The following is a 24,043-nucleotide window of genomic DNA, read 5'->3' on the forward strand; positions in this document are numbered from 1 at the left end:
TTTAACTTGCTCCAGGAGAAAAGCACATATAGTGGTTTATGGGTCCTGAACATTCGAGAGAGCTGGGGAAGGAGGCACAGTTCTGCTCATGTCAGCCTAGCTACGTTTCCTCATGTTGCTGAGTCTCTAACCCTGGAAACAGAAGTTAAACGGAAACCACAGGTTTCAGCAGCAGCTGACTGGCTGATGCATGTTGACATGAGCTAGTCGTTAAACAATTTAATGCACATAATCAATAATGGTTGGTGGATTTCCTGATAATTCACAAGCAGAAATGGTGACTAAACTAATGAAATATAGTTGCAGGTACATCATCTGCCCCTAGACTCACATGCTGAGAAACAGACTTTTTAGCTATTAGAGTGTCTTTACAGCCCATACAATTCCTTTATCTCCCTCACAAATGTTTGATTTCCCAATGCTCCTGGTCCATCCAGCTTCATCCATGATATAGAATTTCCTTTCCTAGCACTGGCTACTAGCTCTGAGATGCTGCTTCTTCCCTTAGGACTGAATTTGTTTTTGAAATACAGAACAATAAATGACATGAAACTAGGTCACGCTCCACTTAGCATCTTTGATCTTCAGACAGGCTAGGTGAGCAGGACGCACTGAGATTTCCAAGGGTAGAGCCATTCCTGGTTTTAGATAGGATTACACAACTGCTGCAAACAGTTTTGCCTGTCCTCATTGGAAATAAGCACTGACTGATGATTACTGTCTCCAAAGAGTAGATGGCATATAAAAGCATTGCGGTAGTTCTTCAATAGCTTCATGCCCCACTACATGTGATGACAAAATTAAAAGAAAACCTAAAAGTGTTGTATAGATGAAAAAAGAATTTTAGTGAAGTTAGACCAGGTATCCAAAAGGGACCCATATGGAGGGATCTAAACGATAAGCTAATCAAAAGTAACACACCCACTTTTGTAAAGCAGCCATTCAAGCAGCACAGGCTTACAGACATGTCGTGTGTACTCACCTGTGAGTCACTTTTATTAGGTTAGGGGCTGTATACTCCGCAATGCCACCAGTGCCACTGTATTCCCCCATGTCTCTATCTTCCTCTTCACGAGCAATATCCCTCTGCATCTTGTGTCTTTTGGTGATGTTCCTTGGTAAGACTGGTTGGTATCCATCCTCTAGCCCGAAGTTGTAAACCTCTCCATCCAACTCAACAGACACAGAACGGATAGAGCGATTCCGGACATAGCTTGCTTTGTACTCTGCATGGAAAAGGCAGAGAAAAGTGTGAGTGAGTGAGAAACAGCATGTTACAATTTGGTCGCCTTTGTGGTTCTTGGAAAAAAAAGCCTATACCGTGGCATTTGGAATTAACTGAATGAGAGATGGTGCTTGTTGCAGCTGTCCTCAGAGCTGCTGCCTCATTACCTTTTGCAAGGATAGATAGTACCTTAAAACATGAGAGAGAGGGGCTGATATAATCCAAATGCAGAGGGATGGCAGGAGGGAAAGGAAAAAAAACGTATTCATACAATATCACTTTGAGAGTAAACAGCTCTTTCAAAGAAATTCTGCTTTTCCCCCCGAAGTCACCAGATGGCAGTAAGACCTTAAAAACTAAACCTGACAGTTACAAACAGCAGGGTGGTAGGTCACCCTGCCAGGCCAGATCTCTAAAGGTTGCTATTGCCTAGCGACAACTGCTCCCGTGATAGGATGCCTGCAACACTTCCCCAGATTTGTCCCAAGTTTCAACAGGAAGTATTCCCAGTGTTCAGCCTGACACTTTTCTCAATTCCATGCTCCTTCTTCAAGGTAAGATGCTTTATTCTACGGAGAGGGGTTAATACCTGAATCTCTACCTTCAGCCACTTCTACTTCTTTTCTATTTTTCTGATATATGGACTAGACAGTGAGTTTCTATACTCAGCAGCACCCTCCAGTGCTGTGCAGTCCCTCAGACTTTGCCTCTGCATTTGCAGTCCAAAATCAAAACGAAACATTTGCTACCCATTATCGCTACACAGTTTGAGATGTGATTTTTTTGCCATTACTGCTTTCAAAACTTCTTTGTCCCAGCATAAATCCCCAAAGTTCCTCTTCTGTTTGTTCTGGAACTGCAAGAATATACCTTAGTTATGGAGTCTAAATCCGTATCTAAACTTCCCTAGCATGGGATAGGGTCCACCTCTGGCCACTATTTTCTACTCATTGTCAACAGTTGCTCAGAGTCACTCATTACATTAGGCAGGCCATCGCGTTCCTCGAGAAAAAAGTACAACCGGACAAAATACAACAGCACAGCCTCACTTTTTCCACCTGCGCAATGCTCGATTCTTTTGCTCCATATACGTGGTTTGGAATCATCTATGACATTACCGGAAACAAGCAGGTCTCTTGGCTCCTCTCGTCATCTCTCCTCTACACAGAGCTGAAACAGCAAATCGCACTAGAATGGGACTGACTTCTGCAATCTGATGAAGAAAAAACGCCATCATTGAGCCAAATGAGAAGACCAATTTTCTTGCAATTCCAAGCTCCATAAAATAGCCAACTTTCTCTACGGGATAATCTCCACAGAAAACAAGCAGAGAAAAAAGCAATGGAGGTAGAACGCAGCCAAAATTGACAAAAGAAATATTCACATCAGCCAGCGTCCTTTGGCATTGACACACGCTGACTTTTTTCAAGAATCCTTATATGAATTCCAAATGGATCAGAGTCTCAAAAGCCATTTTGAAGATTTTGGGAAGAGAAACAAACATCTCTTCCCACCTGAAACTGGTCCCAGCACCGAATTCTTGTCAGCACCACACACACAAAGTAGAAAACCAGCTGGATTGTCTGGCTCAACACATTTTCCACCTGTGGCTCAAAGTTTGTTGCTGATATTAAGCCAGGTGAGTCACAGCTTGGGTGGAGAGGGGGAGCAGAAAAAAAACCCAACCCAAACCAAAGAACTTATTTCAGGCACCCATTCAGGAAATGTCTGAATAAATGACAAGGAAACTGCAATCTTTTCAGAAGTAAGAGGAAGTTCCAAAAACCTACACCCTAACAATTATATTCAACGTGTAAATTCCCAAATTCCCATTTCTTTAATTGTTCCCTCATTTCATCTTGTCAAGACCAGCCAACTAACAATTTACCTTCCTTCCAATTCTAACATGCCAATCCAGCTCAGCACATAGCCGCAGGGAACTGCAGCCTGCACATGTCCTGAAGAACAAAAGCCCAGGAGAGTTACTTTGCCCTTGTAGCCAATCCTGATCCAACCTGGTAGAGAACAAATTGGTCCCGAGTGAGACAGCTCCTGAAGGACTTCTCGTATCGCATTGTCACGATGCTCTACCCACAGAGCTGTGATTAGTACCAAACTATCATTTTCAGAGGAAATGGTTGAAATATTTAATAAGATCAATATTCACCTGTGCTCTCCCACCTGCAAAGTGGTATAAATTCCAGGCTAATCATTTTATTCTCCCTCAGTGTTAAGCTTTGCTCTCCGGATCATTTGCCTACACACATAACCCACAAAGTAGATCCAGGGCTACTAAACATTTGGCTCAAAATACCTGTACTCCCCTTTTCAAACTACTGAAGTTTAGCTTTGGTAAGTTCTGAGAGTCCCTGTACTTCTTTCTCTGGTCTTGCAGAAGCCAGCTATTTTAGAGATGGTACTGCTAAAATGTTACATCCTCAAAACTGAATCTGGAAGTGGAGCCTGGAGCAATTTCAGCCTAATGAAGCTAACCACTTCTCAGTGCCATAGTCATCCCTGCTTTGTCTTCTTGAATCACTTGAAAAGCATGCTCGTCGTCTCTGGAGCCTGGAAGAAAGTATACTGTTCTGGTCCAGATTTCCCCAGGCAGTCTAGGGACTCATACCCACCTGATTTTTTAGAGCTATTTTTTGGTAGCATCTCAGGTTTCAACACTGGAGAGTGAAAGCATGAATTGCAGTATCTGAAATTATCATTCAATTGAATAAAGTGAGGCAATGCTTTATTATAAAACCATAAACTTCATATCTGACATAAATATAAACCTTGAAGGCTGGGCAAGTTTAACTCTTCGCAAATCCTCAACACTCAAGCCTTATTACTTATTTTGCAGCTGCCAAATTCATGATTAAACACTGAGATCATTCAGAAATGATAGTTCTCTCAGGGATAACTGAGAGGACCATAACCAACTGCAACTATGGTATGGCAACTCCCCCAAAGCAGAAACATCACTGCTCAGCAGGAGCATTAGCAGAAGACAGAGGACTCTTGGTCTTCCCCATTGCTACTTATTCTGTGTAGGTGGTTTGGATCCGATGTATTTTCCAGCACCATAAATGACCATGGAATGAGCCAGTAAGCAAGGAATCCGCTGCTAAACATGTGCCACAAGGAAAAAATCCACCACTAGCCTTATGAATACCAACTTGAGATTTCCAGAATTTAGTAGAGAAGCAGCACCTTTTTTAAACAACACCAAAGGAAAACTAGGCACTTTAAAGTTAATTTTTTAAAGATATCTCAAGTGTCTAGAAATATGGATAGAGGGATGAAGGTGATTTTTCTTAAGCATTAGGCACATAGGGACTTCAAGAATCTTATCTTGAATCTGTGTCCTTAGATATTTCAAGGAGAAAAAGAAATCTTCTGATATCCAGTTTCCTACAACTGCCATTTAAAATTCTACTTCATTCTCTTTAAAGTAATTGTCATTCAGGTATTTTGCATAGCAAATAAAGTCAGGTCTTAAAACACAGGGATTTTGCTACAACACTGATACTACCTCAAAAGAAAAACACCACCATGAAAACTGGAGTAAAAATGTACTAGCCCCTTTTCACAGACTTCTGTTTCTTGTTTACAGACCTATGTGGCCTATCATTTCTCTGCATGCAGCTAAGTAACTCCTTTAATCACATGTACTTGCTCATCACAGTAGGAAAAGATCAAATTCACAGCAAGAAAACCTAATAGACCACAACACAGCCCACCATCACTTTTAAACTTTCCTCCTATTGCAAAGCTTTGCTTCATCTTTCTTATAAAAACAAAAACACACCAAAGAGGACAGAGAAATATAAATATTGTAAAATATTCCTGACACCCAAAAGCAGATATACCAAACGTTAATGCTTCTGTGATTCTAGCACGTAAAAGCTTCGCAGGTGGGTTGTACACGGCCCAGATAGTATGTTCACAGCATGACTGTTTGCTACTGAATTTATTCAATTTAGAAAATATTCTCACTTGCTAAAGGCACTGCTGCACCCGAGCAGGCATCTGGGCCATACCTACATTAGAAAGCAATTTGTTTATCAAAGCATTTGGTGCTCAGGCCCCTCTATCTAAAATTTATGTGGCCTGTGGCAGGGTGGTAACTTTGGGCTACATTTGATCTGGTCCGCTTGGCCATACATCCTCACCATGCACGAGTGGTTTCAATCTTTCCAAAAGACTCGTCCTCGTACCCCATCGGGGGCTGGAACACACTTGATGCACTGCAGCAGCAGAGCTTCCAACTGAGTTTTCTGCAAGCGACTGTAGATTAAAACGCAACAAAATTGCTCTGCAAACGCATCCCTGCTGCGCATGGGAAAAGGGAATGATCAGGAGATTCCCTTCAAAACCACACTATTGCTATGAACCAAAGCATTAATGTAGACAGGGCCTATTCTAGTTTGAAACTTTAATTTTCTGTTTACTTCTTGTTCAATCTGACAAAAAGCATTTGCTGGCATTCAAGTAGGGCTGCCGCATGACACCCTGCATTCATCGGACTTCGAGTACCAGAACCCCAAGGGCTCCCTCAGAACTGTGCAACCCAACACAGACTACACTTTATCTCCCATCCCGGGACTCATGAAATGGGACATAAGATACCCACACACAACATCAAAATCCAGGTCACTCTCTATTACCATTTGCAGAACACTAGCTGGATGGGCAGCAAGGCAAGGCTCTATTTTCTCTTTTGACAGTTTGCAATCCAAATCTCTTTTGACAATTTTGAGCCAGATTTCTAGGTAGGCTGTTTAAAAAAAATCCCTGGTATGCTACCTTGACTTGTATTGCTTTATGTTCATGTCCTTTCAGCATGTGATTTATTAGGTAAGCGAATGTGAAAGAATAGCCAACACCAAACCAGTCTGTGTCAACAGGTCTAAGCTAACCTCTTCCACTGTGTACCACACCCCGCATGTGGGCAGAGGGAAAGATAAAGCATCTGTAGTCAATTATTTTACTCAAGACACAAGCAATGGGAACACGATTGCCAAGATCCTATCTTATGCTGCTTAAGCTTATGCCTTGTGGTTCAAGGAGGCACAGTGAGCTGAAGGGTACAGTACAAACTCTGCCTCTTCTGAGCAGAACCCTGGGGAAAAGATGTTCCGATCGCTCTGCTGATGGTATCTTTGCAACCTTCACTTCTTTGCCTCAACCTCCTTCATACATAAACTAAAGGTAATTATACACTTAATCACCTCCTCTGCATGTTGTGAAAATTAGTTAATGTTTAGGAAGCATATCGCAGATGAAAAGTACTTAAATAAGTGTTAAGTATTATTAGATAGCACTATGTTGCCCTCACTTAAATTGTTTTCCTCTTCACATTTAAGTGCCTTCGATCTACTCCTGTTATTTGACTCCCCATAACTGAACTTTCTTTTTTGTGACTTACTAAAAAAAAAAAAGTTAACTGAACTGCAACCTCTAGTGTTATTTAAAGATTATCTGCTGTGCCACATATGTAAACAGCAAGTATAGTTGAGTAATTTCATCCTGGAACCAATAATTTTTTTCAACTAAAAATTAGCTTAGTAGGTACTAATCAGCTTGCAAGGCAAATATAATGGGAGAAAATCAATTTAAACTCTCTGTTTGAAGCTTGTGCCAGGTCATTATAGAGAAAGACTAATCTGCTAAATAATTAAGGCTCTGCATTTGTGGAGTGAGACGAAAGAAACATTACAAGTGAATAATAATTCTGTGCTGCCATTTGCGTCTTTAATCTATAATTAGACTATGTACTTCAAATATAGATGTTAGCCTAAGGTTTAAAACAGAGCCAGTGGAAAGGGCTTTCTGAAAAAAGCACCTGCTCTGTGCCAAGGAAACTAGAAACAGACTCATCCCCTTTGGATGTGATCTCTGGTTAAAAGTCAGCCTTGGCTCTGCTGACTGAGCATAAGGAAAAGATGTTAGAAGCAAGCGGCTTCTGTAACAAAGTGCACACATCCTTATTAAAAATAAATTACTGCAGTAATGGCCCAAAGCACTGCAGTATCTACTGAAAATTTGAGTACTTGCTATAAAACACTGTTCATATTTTATGACCTATGTAAGGATGGGCTGCTTGCGACTTCAGTGTGCGTATGGCAATTTCTAGTTTCAAAAGAAATATATGGCCCTATTTTCGATCAAAACATTACTCTTCCTACAAACTGAGGATATTTTCAAGTCTGATTGTCCAGTAGGAGATACCCAGCTTCATATTTAGATGCATAACAAATAGCCTGGTCTTCAATGACATCTGCAGGTGTTCAATGTCCATGAAAATCAGGACAATTATGGGTGCTTGCGAACAAACTCGTAATAGTTTTCTAAGGCAGAAACAGAAGACATAGTGGGTTAACTTACTCTTCTTGGAAAAGAGTTTCTTCCTCCGTCCGACATGGCTCAGCTTGTATTCGTTCTCTTCACAATTGCAGTCTTCACTATTCCTGTTGTAATACTTGGGCAAAAGGTTTGAGGTGCCTTTGCTGTTGCCTGCAGCTGCCAAGTTTGCCATTCCCTTGCACTTGTGTAGCTTGAGCTTCCCACTGGCATCTTCCACACACTGCCATTTCTGGAAGAAACATTTTATCAATAAAACTCTGCCTTGAACTCTATATTGTCTAACAGTCAGCTGCTGTGATCTAGCAGCGGTTCCTCATTATAGTAAGTTGGGACTTATCTATTGCCTACGACCAAAACCAATTTCTTATCATGTTCCATTCTCAGACAAAACAGGAACTCTCTGGAACACTCTTGCATTTGTTTCTCGGAGGCAGAACAATGGGAATTGCTTAATAAAATCAGTATTACTGCTAAAAACATGAAGGTGACAAGTCCCAGAAGAGAGACCTGTGGGATGAACCAAGGAACTTCAAGACTCATCCACAGGTCTGAGAAGGATCCCTGCTTACAAACAGGTGTGTTTGCCAGGCCTGCAGGAATCGATGCCACTATCATACCGTTGCCACAATCGTACCACTACTGCCTTAAATAGAGCCACTATCATTCCATTAAAACAGAACCAGGCCTGCACGTAATCTCTGCCTCATCCCCTGCACTATAAAAAGGGAAGCAACTTTTCTGAGGAATCTCCTTTTCTTTCCTAGTTTACATGCTTGATGGTGGGATGAATTTATTCAAGTTGTAGATTCCGTTTTTTTGTAATTAGCTGATCTGAGCTGATTACCTAGACACCTGCAGCTAATGGAGAGGAACAGGCAGCAGCCGGGTACAATTCATTTCACCTTAAAGCAGACATGTAAAAGGGATGAGAAAAGGACTGCCCTACAGAAGAGCCTGTTTCTCTTCATTGACCTTAAAAGGGTCTAGGTGACTGGATCAGCTATGGGTGTCTGTAGTTAAATGAGATTAATTCCATCCGGAGGGTTTCTCTCAGTAGCTTTTCCCATTCAACATGCTTGGGCTTGATTCAGTTTAATGGGGAGCCAAAAGGGATGCCTGTAAATGATAATCCCTCCCTCTTTCTCTCAGGCTAGAGAAAACCTCATCTCTAATCCCTGATTCCTTCTGTTACCTAAAACCTGAAGCCACCTGCTTATCGGCCCCTTTCTGCTCCAGTCAGAGCTGTGTTCAAGCGCAAGGGAGTTCAGCCACCTTCAGTTTGGCACAAAAGTGTTTACCCACTTCCCAGATGCACCACAAAATAATTTTACCTACTCTTTTATTTATCAGCACGCTACTAGCTACTAAACTAGGCTTTGGTACACAGTAGCTGTTATTACTGCCTTAAATAGAGTCACTTGGGAAGACTTCAGCTTTTTGCCGAGTCTTGAGAGGAGTTCCTCCTTTCCCTATTACAAAATCCTAGATCTGTGCCTCCAGGACTCACTGGGGTATCAACAATTTTCCAAATAAAAGAACAGACAGAAAAACAGCAATAGCTCTCCAGCGAGATGACATTTTACGGCCAGCCGGGAGCTCCGTGGGGAAGAGCCAGTCACCTCTTCCCGCAGCGAGGTGCTCCCAGGCTTGTGCAACAAAGCGGACGTTTCCCAGTGAGACTTGCCCCGTTATCTGCATGACAGCGAAGTAAAAAAAGAGCAACATTGTGCTTGTGTTGTAGAGAATTTAAGAGGAGCCAGCACTGGACTGGCCAGTCACAGCTGATTCATGTACATCCAAGGTGAGCTCCTCTCTCATTTAAAAAGTTTGGAGGTTTGTAGTGTGTCTACTCATTTCCTTAGAGACCTGGATGCCAGGTCTCCCGAGCTATAATTATTTCGTACATTCAGGTATTATGCCCAATCTCCTTTATGATCCATGCCTTGTGCTCACGTAGATAAACCGGGCTAAACTTTCAGCACGAGAAATCATAGGAAATCAGTGACAGACACTGACATTCGGACATTTAAAAGCTACATCACTGCATGACCGTTTTCATCTGTAAAGCAGGATACATTTTGCTAGAAGGGGTGCAGAACAAGAAAGTCTTTGAAGAACAAACTGCTAAGTTTTTTTTTTTTTTAATGTCTAACATGGACTGATGCAGCCTGCAGTTTGAAGTAAAAGTTATTTTACTAGAACGAGTCTTTTACAATGAAAAAAGCTGTAAAAATGTTTGTTGCTGTTTCCCATTTTGATTCGTATGAATCTTGTTTTGGAAAATATATGAACAAATTGCATTTTCTGCTCAGTAGAGCTCTCTGCTGTAGATATCCAATATATTAATAATGAAGACCTTTTCAACAGATTCAACAGAGAGAAAATTAAATGCCATGATGAAAACTACTGTAAATAAATGCCCTGATGTGTGGCCCAAAATATTTATTCTCCATTTCTTTCATCTCCTGTCAAAAAAGCAAGTGATGCTTGTTTTTCCCCTCCAGGTGAACTAGAAGAATTCCTTCAATTTTTGGTGCTTTCCAAGGCAGCTGTATGCTAAAGTGAAAATATCTTAAAGGCTTTGCTGGAAGGGCATGGTGTATACATTAACAGGCCCACTGCTGAAAGAATGCAATGCAGAACTATGTAAACCACTTCAGAAGCAAATGTTGAATACATGTAGCAAAAAGAGAATCTCAAGCTCTTACTTTTCCTCAAAATAGATACAGGCATGTGTGAAAATGTGTCTGGGATCCTACAACTTACCCCGCTTGCTTGTAAGTACAAATAAATTCTGTAGGTCAACGTCATGGCTATATCAGATGCAGTCATTCCCACGGGATGCTTTCAAACTTAGGGAAAAGGGCAGTGGTAGAAACGAAACTGTGAAAATCCCTACTTGACTTAAAGCTTCAAGAAGCTTTAACCATTGTGAATTCTGGTATTTTAAATTTATATCTAGCGCACAACATAACATCATGCAAAAACCCATGTCAACCCTGGAAGCAACTGAAGTATTTTATAAGAGGTAATCATCTAAATAATTAAGTCCCTATATAAAGAACTCTAAGCACCCCAGAGATAGTCTGGCTCACAGTCACAAATCATAACCATCCAATATATAATTATATATACATAGTGGATTAACTCAGCCATCCAAGAAAGCAAAGTGCCCTTAGTTCACCACTTGCCCCCAACTTTTCAGGTCTTTTCCTCATTAGCCCAAAAGATATGTTCCTCATTCAGGTTCTGTAGCTCGTAATATCTCGCAGCAGCTAAGTCCTGAAAGGGAGGGCAGCTGTAACACAAACTAGAGATCAGTGGAAAACACAAGCTCTCCCAAAATCTTTATCCCAGCTCATGTCAAAACTCCAAAGGAAGAACCTTTCTTTCTTCCTGTGCTGCCTTACAGAACAGCTACTCAAGTCATCAGATAAATGGCTTTTGCAATACATTCTGAAGTCCATCAAGCTCACATTGGGCAAAACTTTCCAGACACCTCATTTAGTCATTAAAGCTGTTCCAGCTGGAGATTTCCCACCATCTTTAGGCAAGCAGTGCCAAGGTAGTGGCTGTGCTGGTGCTTTCTGCCACCTACTGCGTTGGGCTTGTTCTAACACTTCCACTCCATCCTCTACCCGACCTCCCACTGCAACATGCTACTCACAGTTATTCCTGCGCGATTCAGAAGAGCCTGGGCTATATTTAATGGAGAAATTAGTCCTACTTAACAGAAATCTGGTTCAAAGGTACGCTGTGAAGTTAAAGAGAAGACAGCTTGTAAGATACACTCCCCCAAAGCCTAAACTACCTGCTACATGTATCAATAATAGCAAATTAGGACTTCAATATCAATGTAACATGAATCTAACAGCAGCAGTTGTATACCCAAGAGATGCCCTGCTTCTCTCCAGTAAAACTATTAACCTTGAACACGCAAATGACCCCTAATGGAAAAAGACATGTTGTATTTTTCTGTGTGTCAGAAAACCATGATTTCTCTAACAACCTCCATCACCATCAAGTGGTTTTGCATTATTGTGCATCAGAGCCTTCTTGCCACTACAGTAATTACAGATGTTAATTCAAAGTCATTACTTGAGGCCCAATCAGAAATAAATAGCCATGACCTTCCCAGTAGGATTTTACATGCAATTCACTCATTTCCTCAGTGAATCTCTCTCAATCGACGTTGTTTTTCTTGGGGAAAAAGGGCTAAACACACAAGTCCTGCTAAGAGAAGACAAAACAAACAGATTTCAGGGCTGAGCCCTAAACCATCACATCGTGTCTCATCAGCTCCTCTTTTTGTTAAGGAAAAGGGATACCATTCCCTCTTACAGAGAAGTGAAAAGTGAAATCGTGTCTGATCTGCTAGCTAGGCTCCCTCCCTAATGGTTTTAGGATTAGAGGCTCTAGGATTGAAAGTTTCTCCAGGGTAATGCAGTTCTCTGTCACTGCCAGCAACCCCACAAAATCAGTTCAGCAGCATTCATCCTCTTTAGTTTATGTGAGTGTTTCTTGCACCCCATTCTTGCTGCCACATTGGATGGCGAGCTCCAAATGAACAGCTGTAAGGGCTAGAAATATCCTAACTTCCAGTCTAAATTTATTTTTGAGCAGTAGGTCCACATTTTTTCTTGTATGAAAAAGTATGCTTTAATTAGCTTTTCTCCCCTGCTGTGGTTTGCTCCTTGTGTTTTCTGGGCTAATCAGGATAATACAGCAAAATCTGCAGAGAGACGTAAGCCCCTTCTCTACAAGAGGTAATTCTACAGCTTTGGCTGGCAGCTTGTCCTACTGCTCAGATGTTACAGGTTTCAGGAAACAGTGAACCTGAATTTCCCCTTGTCCGTCTCATACACACTACTTCTTCTCTGTTCTTGACTGAAAATAATTGGCTCCTGTCTTCTGCATAGTATCCCTTAGATTCATGCAGACAGATGTCCCTCTCCTCAGCTATTTTTTTATAGACTGAATGTGCCCGGTTCCTTAGCTCATCCTCACAAGCCTTACTTTCTTAATCTTTTATCATTTTGGGGTTTTCTCCTCTGCACCTTCATCCAATTTATCCATCAGCAAAGGATGAATCATAATAATAGCAGAATAAATAGCACTTTCTATTTTTTTTTCATTCCAACTGGACATTATTTCATTACACTGGCTCATGATTTTTGGAGAATCTGACCTCTGTGCTCTCAGCTGAAGTTCAGCTGTCAAGCATCACATATCACTCAAACCTTAAAATTACAAGAGGAATTGACAGGAAATTTGGGGATTCTCTAATGTCATAAGCTATAGCTGAAGTGAGGCAGATGGATCAATCAGCTAGCATGCAAATGAAAATTTAGCTGAATACCTGATCTGAAGCATTATAATTTTATAATTAATTTAATATTACTATAATAATTGTATCGTGGTATCAGATGGTCCCAGCTGCTGTGTTAGGTACTGCAGAAGCTAAAGAGCGAGTGCATCCTGCAGCCTAACCAGGCATTGGACTAGTGGTGACGGAAGAGGCAGAAGCACTGAGAGGGGAGCGGATTTGTCTGAGGTCCCACACCAAGCCTGGAACAGCTCGGAGACTGAGGCCAGTCTCCTGACCTCTAGCTCGGTGTCATTTGAGCTAACCTACACTGCTACTCATGTCAGGGTATTTTAAGCATTTGTTTTTTATTCAGTGTCAGTATTGACTTTGGCAAGGTACATACAACATCCACTACTGTATTGACAGGGAGTTAAAAAAAAAACCTCCGTTAACAAGAAATGCAAATTTCTTGGTTTTGTGAAGCAACAATGAGCAAAAAATGTATAAAAGTAAAACAGCCTCTGGACATCATTATAGGCTATTTCTGGCTAAAAGAGGAAACCAGTGTTGTTAATTATAATTCTTGATAAGGAATACAATCCTTGAATAACAGTCCTTAATAAATCACTGTGATTTTAATTTTCATGGTTAGTTGCCTCCCAATGTTATCAGTTGGCTGATAAAATTTTTAATGTATGAAGTTATCAACAAGTCATTTCTTGTTGTAATCACAAATTAAGAACTGGATCCCAAAAGCTGCTGAGCACGTGCAACTCACACTGGAATTCAGGAACTCCAAAGATCCACCTGATGTTATCTGGATTCTAGATGGTTTGATATGCTTCACTGTTATGAACAGAACCTCAGTTCCTTAGTAACCTCAGGATATCTCTGCTAGCTACAACAGAACCGGAGAACCACATGAGAGAGAGAGAGAGAGAGATCTAAAACTTTCTTCCCCATTGTTAAAGAAATTCCTTATAATCCCTGATTTAGCTTCCCAGGTCTGACTAACATGAGCAGAAGCTACAGGGCCCTCAGGAAAAGAAGAAAATGTAAACCATTTTCTCTACTGCTCCAGCCTCGGCACTAGGCAATGGCTAATGATAACCATGGTGGCAGGAATATGATCTAGGGATACCATTTAGAAACTGCCGTAGGAAAGCACACATTAGTCACAATGATTTTCATCGTTGCTATGCCATGCTATGTCAGAGAATTTGGGGGACCAAGGGAGTAAGTGGCATACTTTTACTCTGGCATACTTTTACTTATGATATCTTCATATCACTTGGTCTTTCCTTACAAAAGAAAATGTCCCTTCACGATCCTGGTACAGCACAAAGCAATCAGGGAAGGTTGTATAATCAACTTTTCATTTGCAGAACATCTGCAGGAAACAAAGCACAAATTTTTGCATTTTGAATTTTCTTTGGGAGAAAATGGTCATATGAAATAAGCTTTTTAATGCTATGTAAAGCAAAATTCTACTTGTATTAGATTTGCATGCAAATAAAGCCTTGAAAGGAAAAGGGTTTGAAAAGGAAATAATGCAAATTCAGGCAGCTATTTTTCTTTGCAAATTAGAAATATTATTGTACTATACCAAGTCCTGTTAAAGACAAAAATCATAATTTTTAAATGTACAGCATAGACTCCCTATAGCAATCAGCAGTGCTGCAGGTATCGCATATTTAGCAAACACGCACAAAGTTGGCAAATGACTTAAAGGGAGATTTTGTGCAGCTGTTGTTATGATACTGAGGAGTTGCTGGGAATACTCTGTGGAGCAGTGCCGATATCATAATTGGCTTCCACAAAAGCACATTAATGTAGGCCGCCAGATAAAAGTGGGTCAGCTTCCACTTACCAGCCCGTTTAGAATGAAAGGCTGAGCTACACTGAAGAGAAAGAATTTGTGTGCAGGCCATTAGGTACCAGGATAAATGTTTTTTATTTCATGTGGGAAGAAAGAGCTCATCTCTTTTAAATCCTTGAATATAAATGCCGAGCTGCTCTTTCATCTGAGGTTACAGTCACCCTTTGTTGGATGCAAACAACTAACACAGCCCAAACCCTACTAACCGAAAAAGAAAACATGGCAACACACACATTCCCATTGCACTCGGAAGCACTTCCATATATTATGTTGCCAAAAAAATCCCACATAATGGACTATGCAACAAGGTTTTAAACAGTGTGAATAACCTCATCTCCATGATCCTGGTGCTCTCTTATCAAAACAATTATAGGTCAAGGAGGGTGACAGAGATTTGCAAAGGAAGAGCATTTTGTGGCGATAGAACAGCATTCACAGACTTGCACGCTCACAGAGGGGAATTTCAAGTTCTCCATCTCACATTCATAGCTTTCTTTACCTCTCCTCTACTCAAAACTCTGTCCTTGTCTCTTCTCATTCAGTCCCCTCCTGAGTCTTTGTCCCCCATTTGTGCTTCTCTTGTCTTCCTGCTCACACTTCACGTTCTCCGGCACTTCTCAGACTACTCTGTGCATGGCAGCAGCTTCCCCAAAACTTACTGGAGTCAAGAGAAAGACTTCTAATGACTTTAGCAAGCTTTCGCTAAATCCTGACCCTGACTTCTCTTCATCTTTATACCAGGACGTGAAAATTCATCTCTTGTACTAAACACTCGAGATACTGTTAAATGCACAATAATTAAGTGCCCTGTAGGGTCAGGCGACACCTGCAAAGTAACCACTGTATCTGTATAACATAAACTCCCCCAAGACAGCGTCATGTTATTCATTTGGGCACATTCTACCTCTTACGCAGAGCTGTGAACAGCATCAGCAAACAGACAACAACCATTCGTCATTTGAGAAGTTATTCTTGCTTCACTCTGAAAAAGACTTTTGGGTGCACCTACATTTAGGGACAATTTACCTTCAAATAAGCACATTCATTTCCCACTGTTTCTGCTGTCTAGACAGAGTATGAGGACATATTCTCTGGAGTAGGGGTTAGATGGATTGAGACTCCCTTGAGAGCCCTTCCCAGACTCTAATTGACTTGATTGTTAGGCAATTTTTCCTGATGTCCAACTTAAATTTCTTTTTTGCTCAATTTCATCCTATCACTTGCAATTACGTTTGACTGAACTGTTCAAAACAATTCTCCTCCTCCCAGTCTCCTCACAATGAGGATGCAGCGCACACACCTCTTATTAGCACACCTTCACTTTGAAATTTATTGGCAATTCTAAGTACAGAGTTGACATTTTTTCCCCCCTTCTCACAGATGTCAAAGATATTTTATTTTCCACAGAAGAAAATATAAGCCTGTGCATGTGTGCAGACAATACAGGGATGTCTCCCTCTCTTTCATAACTGAGACATGTGGTAATTATAGCAAGAAAGCCTGAATGTGGCTAAGTTACTTTATGTAAAAAGACAGCCTCAGTGACAATGTGGTCTTGGAAAGTCTCACTTCCCCTCTGTCCTTACAATAATGTTTAAAATAATTGGGAAGAAAACGACCAAAGGAAGAAGCTGAAACACTCCTCAAAGGGAAAATACTGATGGAAAAAGAAAAGCTTTATTTCCCCAAACTACTTACTGGATGACGTTGTAGGAGAAGCAATGACTTCTCCCCTGATTTCTCAAAGAATGTGGCAAATTTAAAAAACAATGGCTTGCTCCCCCCCATCTAAAATTTCAGCTCTAGACATCTGATGACAATAAATTACTGCACAAAAGTTAGTACTTCTTTAAATTCAGTATTTTCAAAAAAAGAGGACATTATGATCTCTTTGTCCACTAAATATGACAAAGAAGCACAGGAGGAAAAGAGCAACTGGAAAATGTTTGTGCATATAAATTGGATGCAAACACTTAAAGAACTGTGGACTCATTTCACAGGTGTGCTGAATTCCATGATCTGTATAGCCAGAAGCAGGAGGAAGACACACACACACACACACACACAACCAGACAGCTTCATGCCCCTTATACACACTGAGACCGCCCGCAGTCGAAAACTGCGTATGTTTGCACCATATATTTTTGCTAAGAGCAGGGATATATTGACTTCACAGAATGTTACTACTCTGTTACACAAATCTAAATAATAATAATGAAATGAATTAAATTAAGAATTCAAAGAAAAGGAGCCATGTGCATTTGGAACAGGCTAATCTGTTAGGCTCACTGTAGCTTCTCATCAGTAATGAACCCCAAACCACATTCTATCTGGGGAATATAATGTTAAAACAGCCTAGGTTGTTCTCTCTCAGTAGTCAGAAATCAATACAGGGCCACTTGAATCAGCAATTACTTGACTGACAGCGAGTCTCATAAATGCCATACTACAGTTTTGAGCAAAGGCCACAAAATGAACCGCTTGATTGACAAGCTGGCGTTGACAACAAAGTGAAGGACATTGTCATATCTGCAAGAGGTGGTAAGGTTAGCCTGGATACGACTGCTTATATTCAGTTAGGGCCCGGATGCCTCACCTGCCCAAGCTGTTCACAGGCCGTTTGATACTCAGCTCGCTGACAGAGGTCTTTCACACGCTGGTATTTGGGTAGGAAGTTTTCTTCTTGGGCATCTACCTTCTCATTCTCTCTCTTATGCAGTAGTTTACTGGAGCGAAAAAAAAAACATTTATCTGCATTAAGGTTAATTCCAAAATATACATATTTTGCTGGAAAGGCTCAGACCAGTAGGCTATCGTCCAGACTCTCCAGCATTGCTGGTGGCCAAAAATTAATAGCCCAGGAGAAACTAGCACTTCTCATCATCTCTGATAACACACAAATTACTCATCTCACGCTCCAAAGCAGCATACAAAGGCATACAAAACTAGGAAGAGTACACATGCGGAGCCCAATACCTTGCACATATCCCCTCCCATTCCAAACTAAAAGGCAAAGCTCTGTGATTTCTGTATTCTATAGATACTAACATTATTCATTAAACAATGTAGTTTAGATCACCACACCAGTATGCCACATGGCTGCTGGGCAGGAGATAACAGTCCACAGAAAGGGACCAAACCTTCCTCAGTACTCCAGGGCTGCTTTCTGCAAACCTTGCATGTCCGCTGTTACGTATGAAGGCAAAGGCACAGAGGGAATGGCCACCAACCAGAGAGGAAAGGTTATTCACACTCCCATGATACATATAGGAAGGTGGAGGGCAGCAGTCAGAGCAAAACCTGATGCCTTTCCACCCCCCGTTCAAGCGTACCCCCCGCCCCCACCCCAAAGGCACCTTGTGCAGGCTGTAGGCAAAGGCCATACATTCCCTCCTATCGCACAACCGTTGCCATCAGGCACCCTGCAGCCCTGTCCCTGCTGGCACCGCTAAATGGCTTTAGGCCCGTGGTAGAGTGCTGCTTTGGCTCTAGCTATTCAGTATCCTGCTATTTATAGAGAGTGAGCTTTGTGATTAACCCTTTCCTTACCCCCTCTCCACTAGGAACGAGTCTCTCCACACCTTCATCTTTTTCTTTAAATGGAACCTGGGAGGAGGAGAAGTAACAAATTTGCACAAAAACAGTAATCAAATCATGCCCCAGCTTGCTCTCCCACCCCCAGTTCAGATGAGAAACATCACATTGTCCTCTCCAGGGGACACGCAGCTTTATGCAGCAAGCACGTATGCCTTTCCAGTGCAAATCATGAACAAACATAGAACAGATTTGTTCTCACAGGGACATAATTCGCAACAGATTCCCACAGTATAACAACTATTTCAACCTAAGCACTTTTAAGGCATAGGGGATTAACTGAATTGTCCTAGATCACAAAGGATCGCAAATTAAATCAGGATTTCCTGAATCGAGTTTGGGCTCTTAATGTGCACACCATTCCCATAGTATCCTATTCTAAAGCAGCTGTTCCTGTTCCCCCTCTCCCTTCGCCCAACTACTTATAAAGCAAATCACTTTCTTTCCCTTTTCCTTTATACTAGCTGCTGATTTTCTCTACCGAGCATCCAGTCTAATTCTCTTCCTCAGCCTTTTTCTAATGCAAGTTTTGATGGAAGGTCTCAAATAATAACTGTGTAATTCTGAGTGCTCCTCTGTCTTTACATCATAGTCTGATACACAACCCATCCTTTCAACTCAATTATTCTACAGTTTATTCAATATGAAATGCTTTGCTACAAATGATGCCACAGAGACATTTCAAATCTATAACTCATAGAGCTAAAAACCTTCATGTGCAGCCCACTCACTGCTACACTGATTACATTCAGTATACCCAGGAACTGTATCCCATATAGCTAATATATGAACCTGACAAAGTGAAAATAAATAAATGAGGTCAGTCACATATTGCTAAATAGGTCTTTAGATTTTCCTATGAATGATGCACTTACACAGATGGTAATTTTATTACATTTTCCTTTAAGTTTAGCTGCATGTTGCTGAATACTTGCCTGATGTCCTGTCCCCTATCCTGTAAAAACACATGCATGTTTACCCGCACATTTCTATTTCTTACCTATTCACTGGTCTCTCAGAATCCAGAAGTTTTAGAATGGATTTACCATCCATATCAGATGGAATATCCAGTCCGGCAATATCTAGAATTGTAGGTGCAAGATCAATGTTCAACACAATGTGAGGATTCCTGAAAAAATACGTATGAGAAAGAACCCGGTTTAGAGTCACCAAGCAACTACAGTAACTCCAGCTCACCCACAAAGAGACCAGGCATCTGAAAAAGCTTATTTTGTGACAGCTGCAAAGAACAAAAGAGGACACAAATCCAATGCAGTCGGTATTGAACAGAACTAAAATGTAAAGTATCGGAAAGAACTTAGCTGCATAACCTCAAGAGGGGCTAACATGAAGATTTAAACTTGAGCACAGAGCATTTTTGAGAATGTAAAGTAGTTCATAAGGCAAAGTTAGTTAATTATTGCAAAGAAGGGTTCAAAACTCTTTCAAAACATGAGAAAGCATTTGAAAACCTCCTTGGGTGTCTTACAGAATCAAAGTTTCTGCCAAATATGCTGATAACTTTATTAAAAAGTAAAATTGGCATGTAGCGCAGGCTTTATCTGTTTCAAAATATGGTATAGAAATAAGTACCTCAGCTCACATCATAGCAAGCATGTTCTGAAGAGAACATGGGGAGAAATACATTGCCAACTACCACAGCAAATAACTAGAAGTGATTGTTAATGCAGAATGTGACCCAGAAAAAGGTAAGGGGTCAGGAAAGAAAAAGAAGGGAGAAAGCAGTTATGGAGAAAGCAAAAGGGAAAGAACAGCTTTAACTCAGATAACATCAGCCTTTCCAAGTGCAGAACTATCCATTCTGCAGACACTTACAAACAGCTTTGACTCGCAAACTCCAGTGCTGTTTGCTCTTGCTGCTTGCCATGCTCTGTTACTTAGCAAAGTAGCGGCATATGCTCCTCAGCCACCACAGCTAACATGGCAACCTTTGAACTTAAACTGATCTCAAATTAAGTTAAAATCTTGGTGTCAGCTCCAGAGGAATAAAGACAGTTCCCATCCCAAATCCCCTTGAGCTGCCACAGCTAAATATGAGAGGGTTCCTGGCACAGTCCAACTTCACTAGCTAAAAGAATATCCAAATTTCTAATCATGTCACTTGTCTTTACTGTCAGTCCAGTTTTGCAGAAGTGCTTTCAGTTTATGTTGTCCCTGACAAAATTATTTGAAATACATCTATGATGTTGTTGTGTAATAACCCATATCATCACATACATACATAGTGTTAGCTGCACACCATTTCTTTTTCTTATTTCTTACAAAAAATACCAAGGCAGGCGCTCAATTTTTTTAAAAAGTGGAGGGGAAAAAAACAAATAATAAACATAGTGCTATACAGACAATCTTCTACAGCACTGAGCATCAAGACTGACCCTGCTATGCTTTAGAGGCACAAAGGAAGGAGAGGACCAGATGGGCTGCTACATACGCCAGTGCAGAATTCCAGCTCAAGATACAGGACAGAAGAAAGCTGCTAAATTCACACTAATTAATGATACACCATTTATAAATTGCTACCTTTTTTGAGCGAGCGGGCAAACAGGCACTGACAAGAGCATGGATGATGAATTAAATTGATGTACCTAATTTGATTTTAATTACTAATAATTGTGGTGTAGCATATTTTGCAATAGAAATGAAAGCTTAGTAATGACTTGCTGCAGTGACTACTATTAAATCTTCCTTGGTATCAAAAGGGAGTCACGAAAATTACTCTGCAGGAAAAACATAAGGTTTATGCAAAACACAGATGAGTGGGGTTCTACCATGTAAAGAAATTCAGGCTGAAAGGGAGGATAAATTTATTATCTGACATGTTCCCTATCCAAGGTATTTTATCCTGTTCTTCCTATTTGTTCTACTGCACTGGACTCTGTTCTGTTAGGCTCTGTCAGGCTGACTCCTGTGATTCTAATAAAAATATTTTTTCATCTTCAGAAGCCACACAAAAATAAAATTCAATGGGAAAGTTTCACAGGTTTTATGCCTGCCTAGGTGTAAAGATCCGTGAACTATGAGCCGGCTGGCCTCCCGCGTTGCATGCTGCAGAAAAACTAGCTCAGTCCGCTTTGGCCACATTAACATTGCCTCTTCTTTGAGACCAAAAACTGCAACTGAAGGGAGAAAGAAAAATACACACACACACGTGTGTGTGTGCATGTGTGTGTGTGTGTATATATATATTAGAAATACACAGTATAGGCATAAATATATACCTATAACACACACATGTATTTCTTTATTTAAGAAAGAGCAAGTTCTCGGGAGGCTAAGCCATCTCACTTGAAATTACTTGTTGCTGCGCACAGACTTCTTTCAGTACTGAAGCAACCTGTTTATTTCTACCTAAAGAACCTCTTCCCTCCAATCCAGGCTGTAGGACAGGTAGTCCCCAGTCTGATTTTCTATTAAACCAAGAGGCAGCTTTGACACCGAAACACTTCTTATTCTTTGTCACTTTTAACATTACAGAAGTGACCCGAGTCTACCTAGGATTTCAATAGACTCCAACCTCATCTACGTTTCAGCTCCAAACTGTAGAATTTTATAGCCCCACTTTTCAGCAGAGTATTGAAGCATCTCCTGTTTAGAACCGGTGCCAGTCACAGAGTCCCTAACGCAGGCACCAGCTCCCCAGACGTTTATCTTTCAGGCTACTCTTATTCCCCTCACTGTGCCTGTTTTTTCCTCCTAGTCTAACCCCTATCTGCTCTACTTCTCTCAAACTCATGGCTTCAAACCTTCTCCTTATGTCACCTCACATTAGAGCAGTCTCCTATTCCTCTACAAAATATACCCCCTCTCCTTTCCCCAGTAATATTACTCACTTGGGTCTTTTTGCTAAAGTCACATGTTTCACTGAGTTGTTCAGTGCTGACTTCTACAGAGGCAAAAAAACAGATTTTTCAGTCCCAAGACCACAACTTCAACTGAAATCAACAAAAGCTTTGGAAACCTGGTACAGAAAATGAAATCATCGCATCTCAGAAAGCTTAACATTCAGATTCTATCAGGACTGCGCTTTAGGAAGAGATGTTGTTCACTTCGCACGCATAACTGCTGCAAACAAATTACAAATACACAGTGCAATACCTACATAATTTAGTATTTTTTTGGCTCACTGATACTATGACTGTGAATCAGTGAATTGAACCAGCAAATGGAATGACATTTTTTATAACTATTTGCTACTTACACACTATTACTCTATTACACACTAGATCTGGTCCTCTGCAGCGAAGAAAAAAATTTGTGCATGGAAGACTATATATGTTAATTATGCTAACGCATGCACACTGATACAAAGAAAAGACAGCAAATTATGGCACTGTCCAAAATCATTACTTAAGTGCAAATATTTGATATTGAAATAATTGCTTAGAAAGTATATTTACATAATTTCTTAGCTGATCAAAGCTACCATTTTAATTAACAGTCATATTCTGCACGCCTGTGTGTATCTGACAAAGAGCCCTAACCATGTAATTGCAAAGGATGAACCAAGGAGAATCTTCTGCAGATAATACTATGTAAAGCATTACATGCATTCCTCTTCACAAGCTGAAACAAGTGATGCCACAAAATGATTTAATTAATGTCCAACAATATTATCTACTGTGCCAGTGAACATTATACAATGTAGTTTCACCTGGAAAATGTATTAATTACAGGTATTTTTTTGCATTCTTCAAAAGGAAACAAATCAGTGTTTCCTAGATTAGACACATTTCCAAATGACTTTTTTAACTGCATCCACAAATGTCTAGTGACTTGGGCTGCCCACCTGTGCAAGGAACCCTGATTATACAGCAGCACATGCTATCCATTCTGCTGGCTGAGCAAACCTACTTTGCTGCCAAAGAAAAGCAGGTAGTCAGTCAAAATGGGCAGAACTTTGTGCCTCCACTTGGATGCCAAGTCAAGATGATTTGAGATGTGAATATAATGGATTTTTCTGGTCACAACATACACACACACATGCACACTAGCCGAGAACTTACAAGGACCCAGCCTCCACATTTGGACCTCGGACATAGAAGGGAACTCTGATATCGAACTCATACGGCATGGACTTTCCTTTCACTAGCCCAAACTGCCCAATATGATAACCATGGTCAGCTGTGTATATTATATAGGTATTGTCCAGTTCACCTGTTTCAACCAACGTATTATAAATCTGAAAAAAAGCAAAACAAAACAAAACATGACATTCTCTGCATTGCATGGTACTATATATATATAGAATATTGGATATAATTTTCTGCCTATGTATAATCTACACATAAATAACAACACGTCAGCATGCCACTGAGTTATCATGATGGACTATTCTGAATGACATGTAATCACACACACGAAAAAATTTACAACTAAAAATTGGGGTTATACATTACAGGGCAAATCTCCATTTTCTGTATTTAGGTAGACCATTAAGATGCCAGAGTTTGAAAAGAGTCTGGGTTCAGTATTTTGTCTGAGAGTTATCAAAATAGTACTACATATATACATGGTAACATAGATGAGAGTTTTAGGGTGACGAGCACTTTTGAAATTCTCTCGCCACCTTTATTTTTTTTTCTGTAGCAAACAATTTTAATAAAATGAAAGCATTTTACATCTCATGCTTATTTAAGCAACACTCAGCTAACCTGCC

At 40.6% G+C, this 24,043-nt stretch overlaps 1 protein-coding gene across 6 annotated transcripts in view; it reads right to left on the reverse strand.

The window, feature by feature from the left end:
• The window catches only part of SULF2 (sulfatase 2), a 174,820-nt gene that overhangs the window by 10,995 nt on the left and 139,782 nt on the right, over nucleotides 1–24,043 (reverse strand). For all 6 annotated transcript variants that reach the window (XM_067307538.1, XM_067307536.1, XM_067307537.1 and 3 more), the window contains exons 8-13: nucleotides 23,391–23,566; nucleotides 19,367–19,495; nucleotides 18,322–18,378; nucleotides 17,369–17,498; nucleotides 7,607–7,814; nucleotides 983–1,226 (exon numbers count right to left, since the gene is read on the reverse strand). In XM_067307538.1, the coding sequence (XP_067163639.1) occupies nucleotides 983–1,226; nucleotides 7,607–7,814; nucleotides 17,369–17,498; nucleotides 18,322–18,378; nucleotides 19,367–19,495; nucleotides 23,391–23,566 (944 nt within the window). The remainder of the gene's footprint in view (nucleotides 1–982; nucleotides 1,227–7,606; nucleotides 7,815–17,368; nucleotides 17,499–18,321; nucleotides 18,379–19,366; nucleotides 19,496–23,390; nucleotides 23,567–24,043) is intronic.

This window comes from Apteryx mantelli, chromosome 18 (assembly GCF_036417845.1).
Source record: "Apteryx mantelli isolate bAptMan1 chromosome 18, bAptMan1.hap1, whole genome shotgun sequence".
In the NCBI taxonomy this organism is placed as follows: domain Eukaryota; kingdom Metazoa; phylum Chordata; class Aves; order Apterygiformes; family Apterygidae; genus Apteryx; species Apteryx mantelli.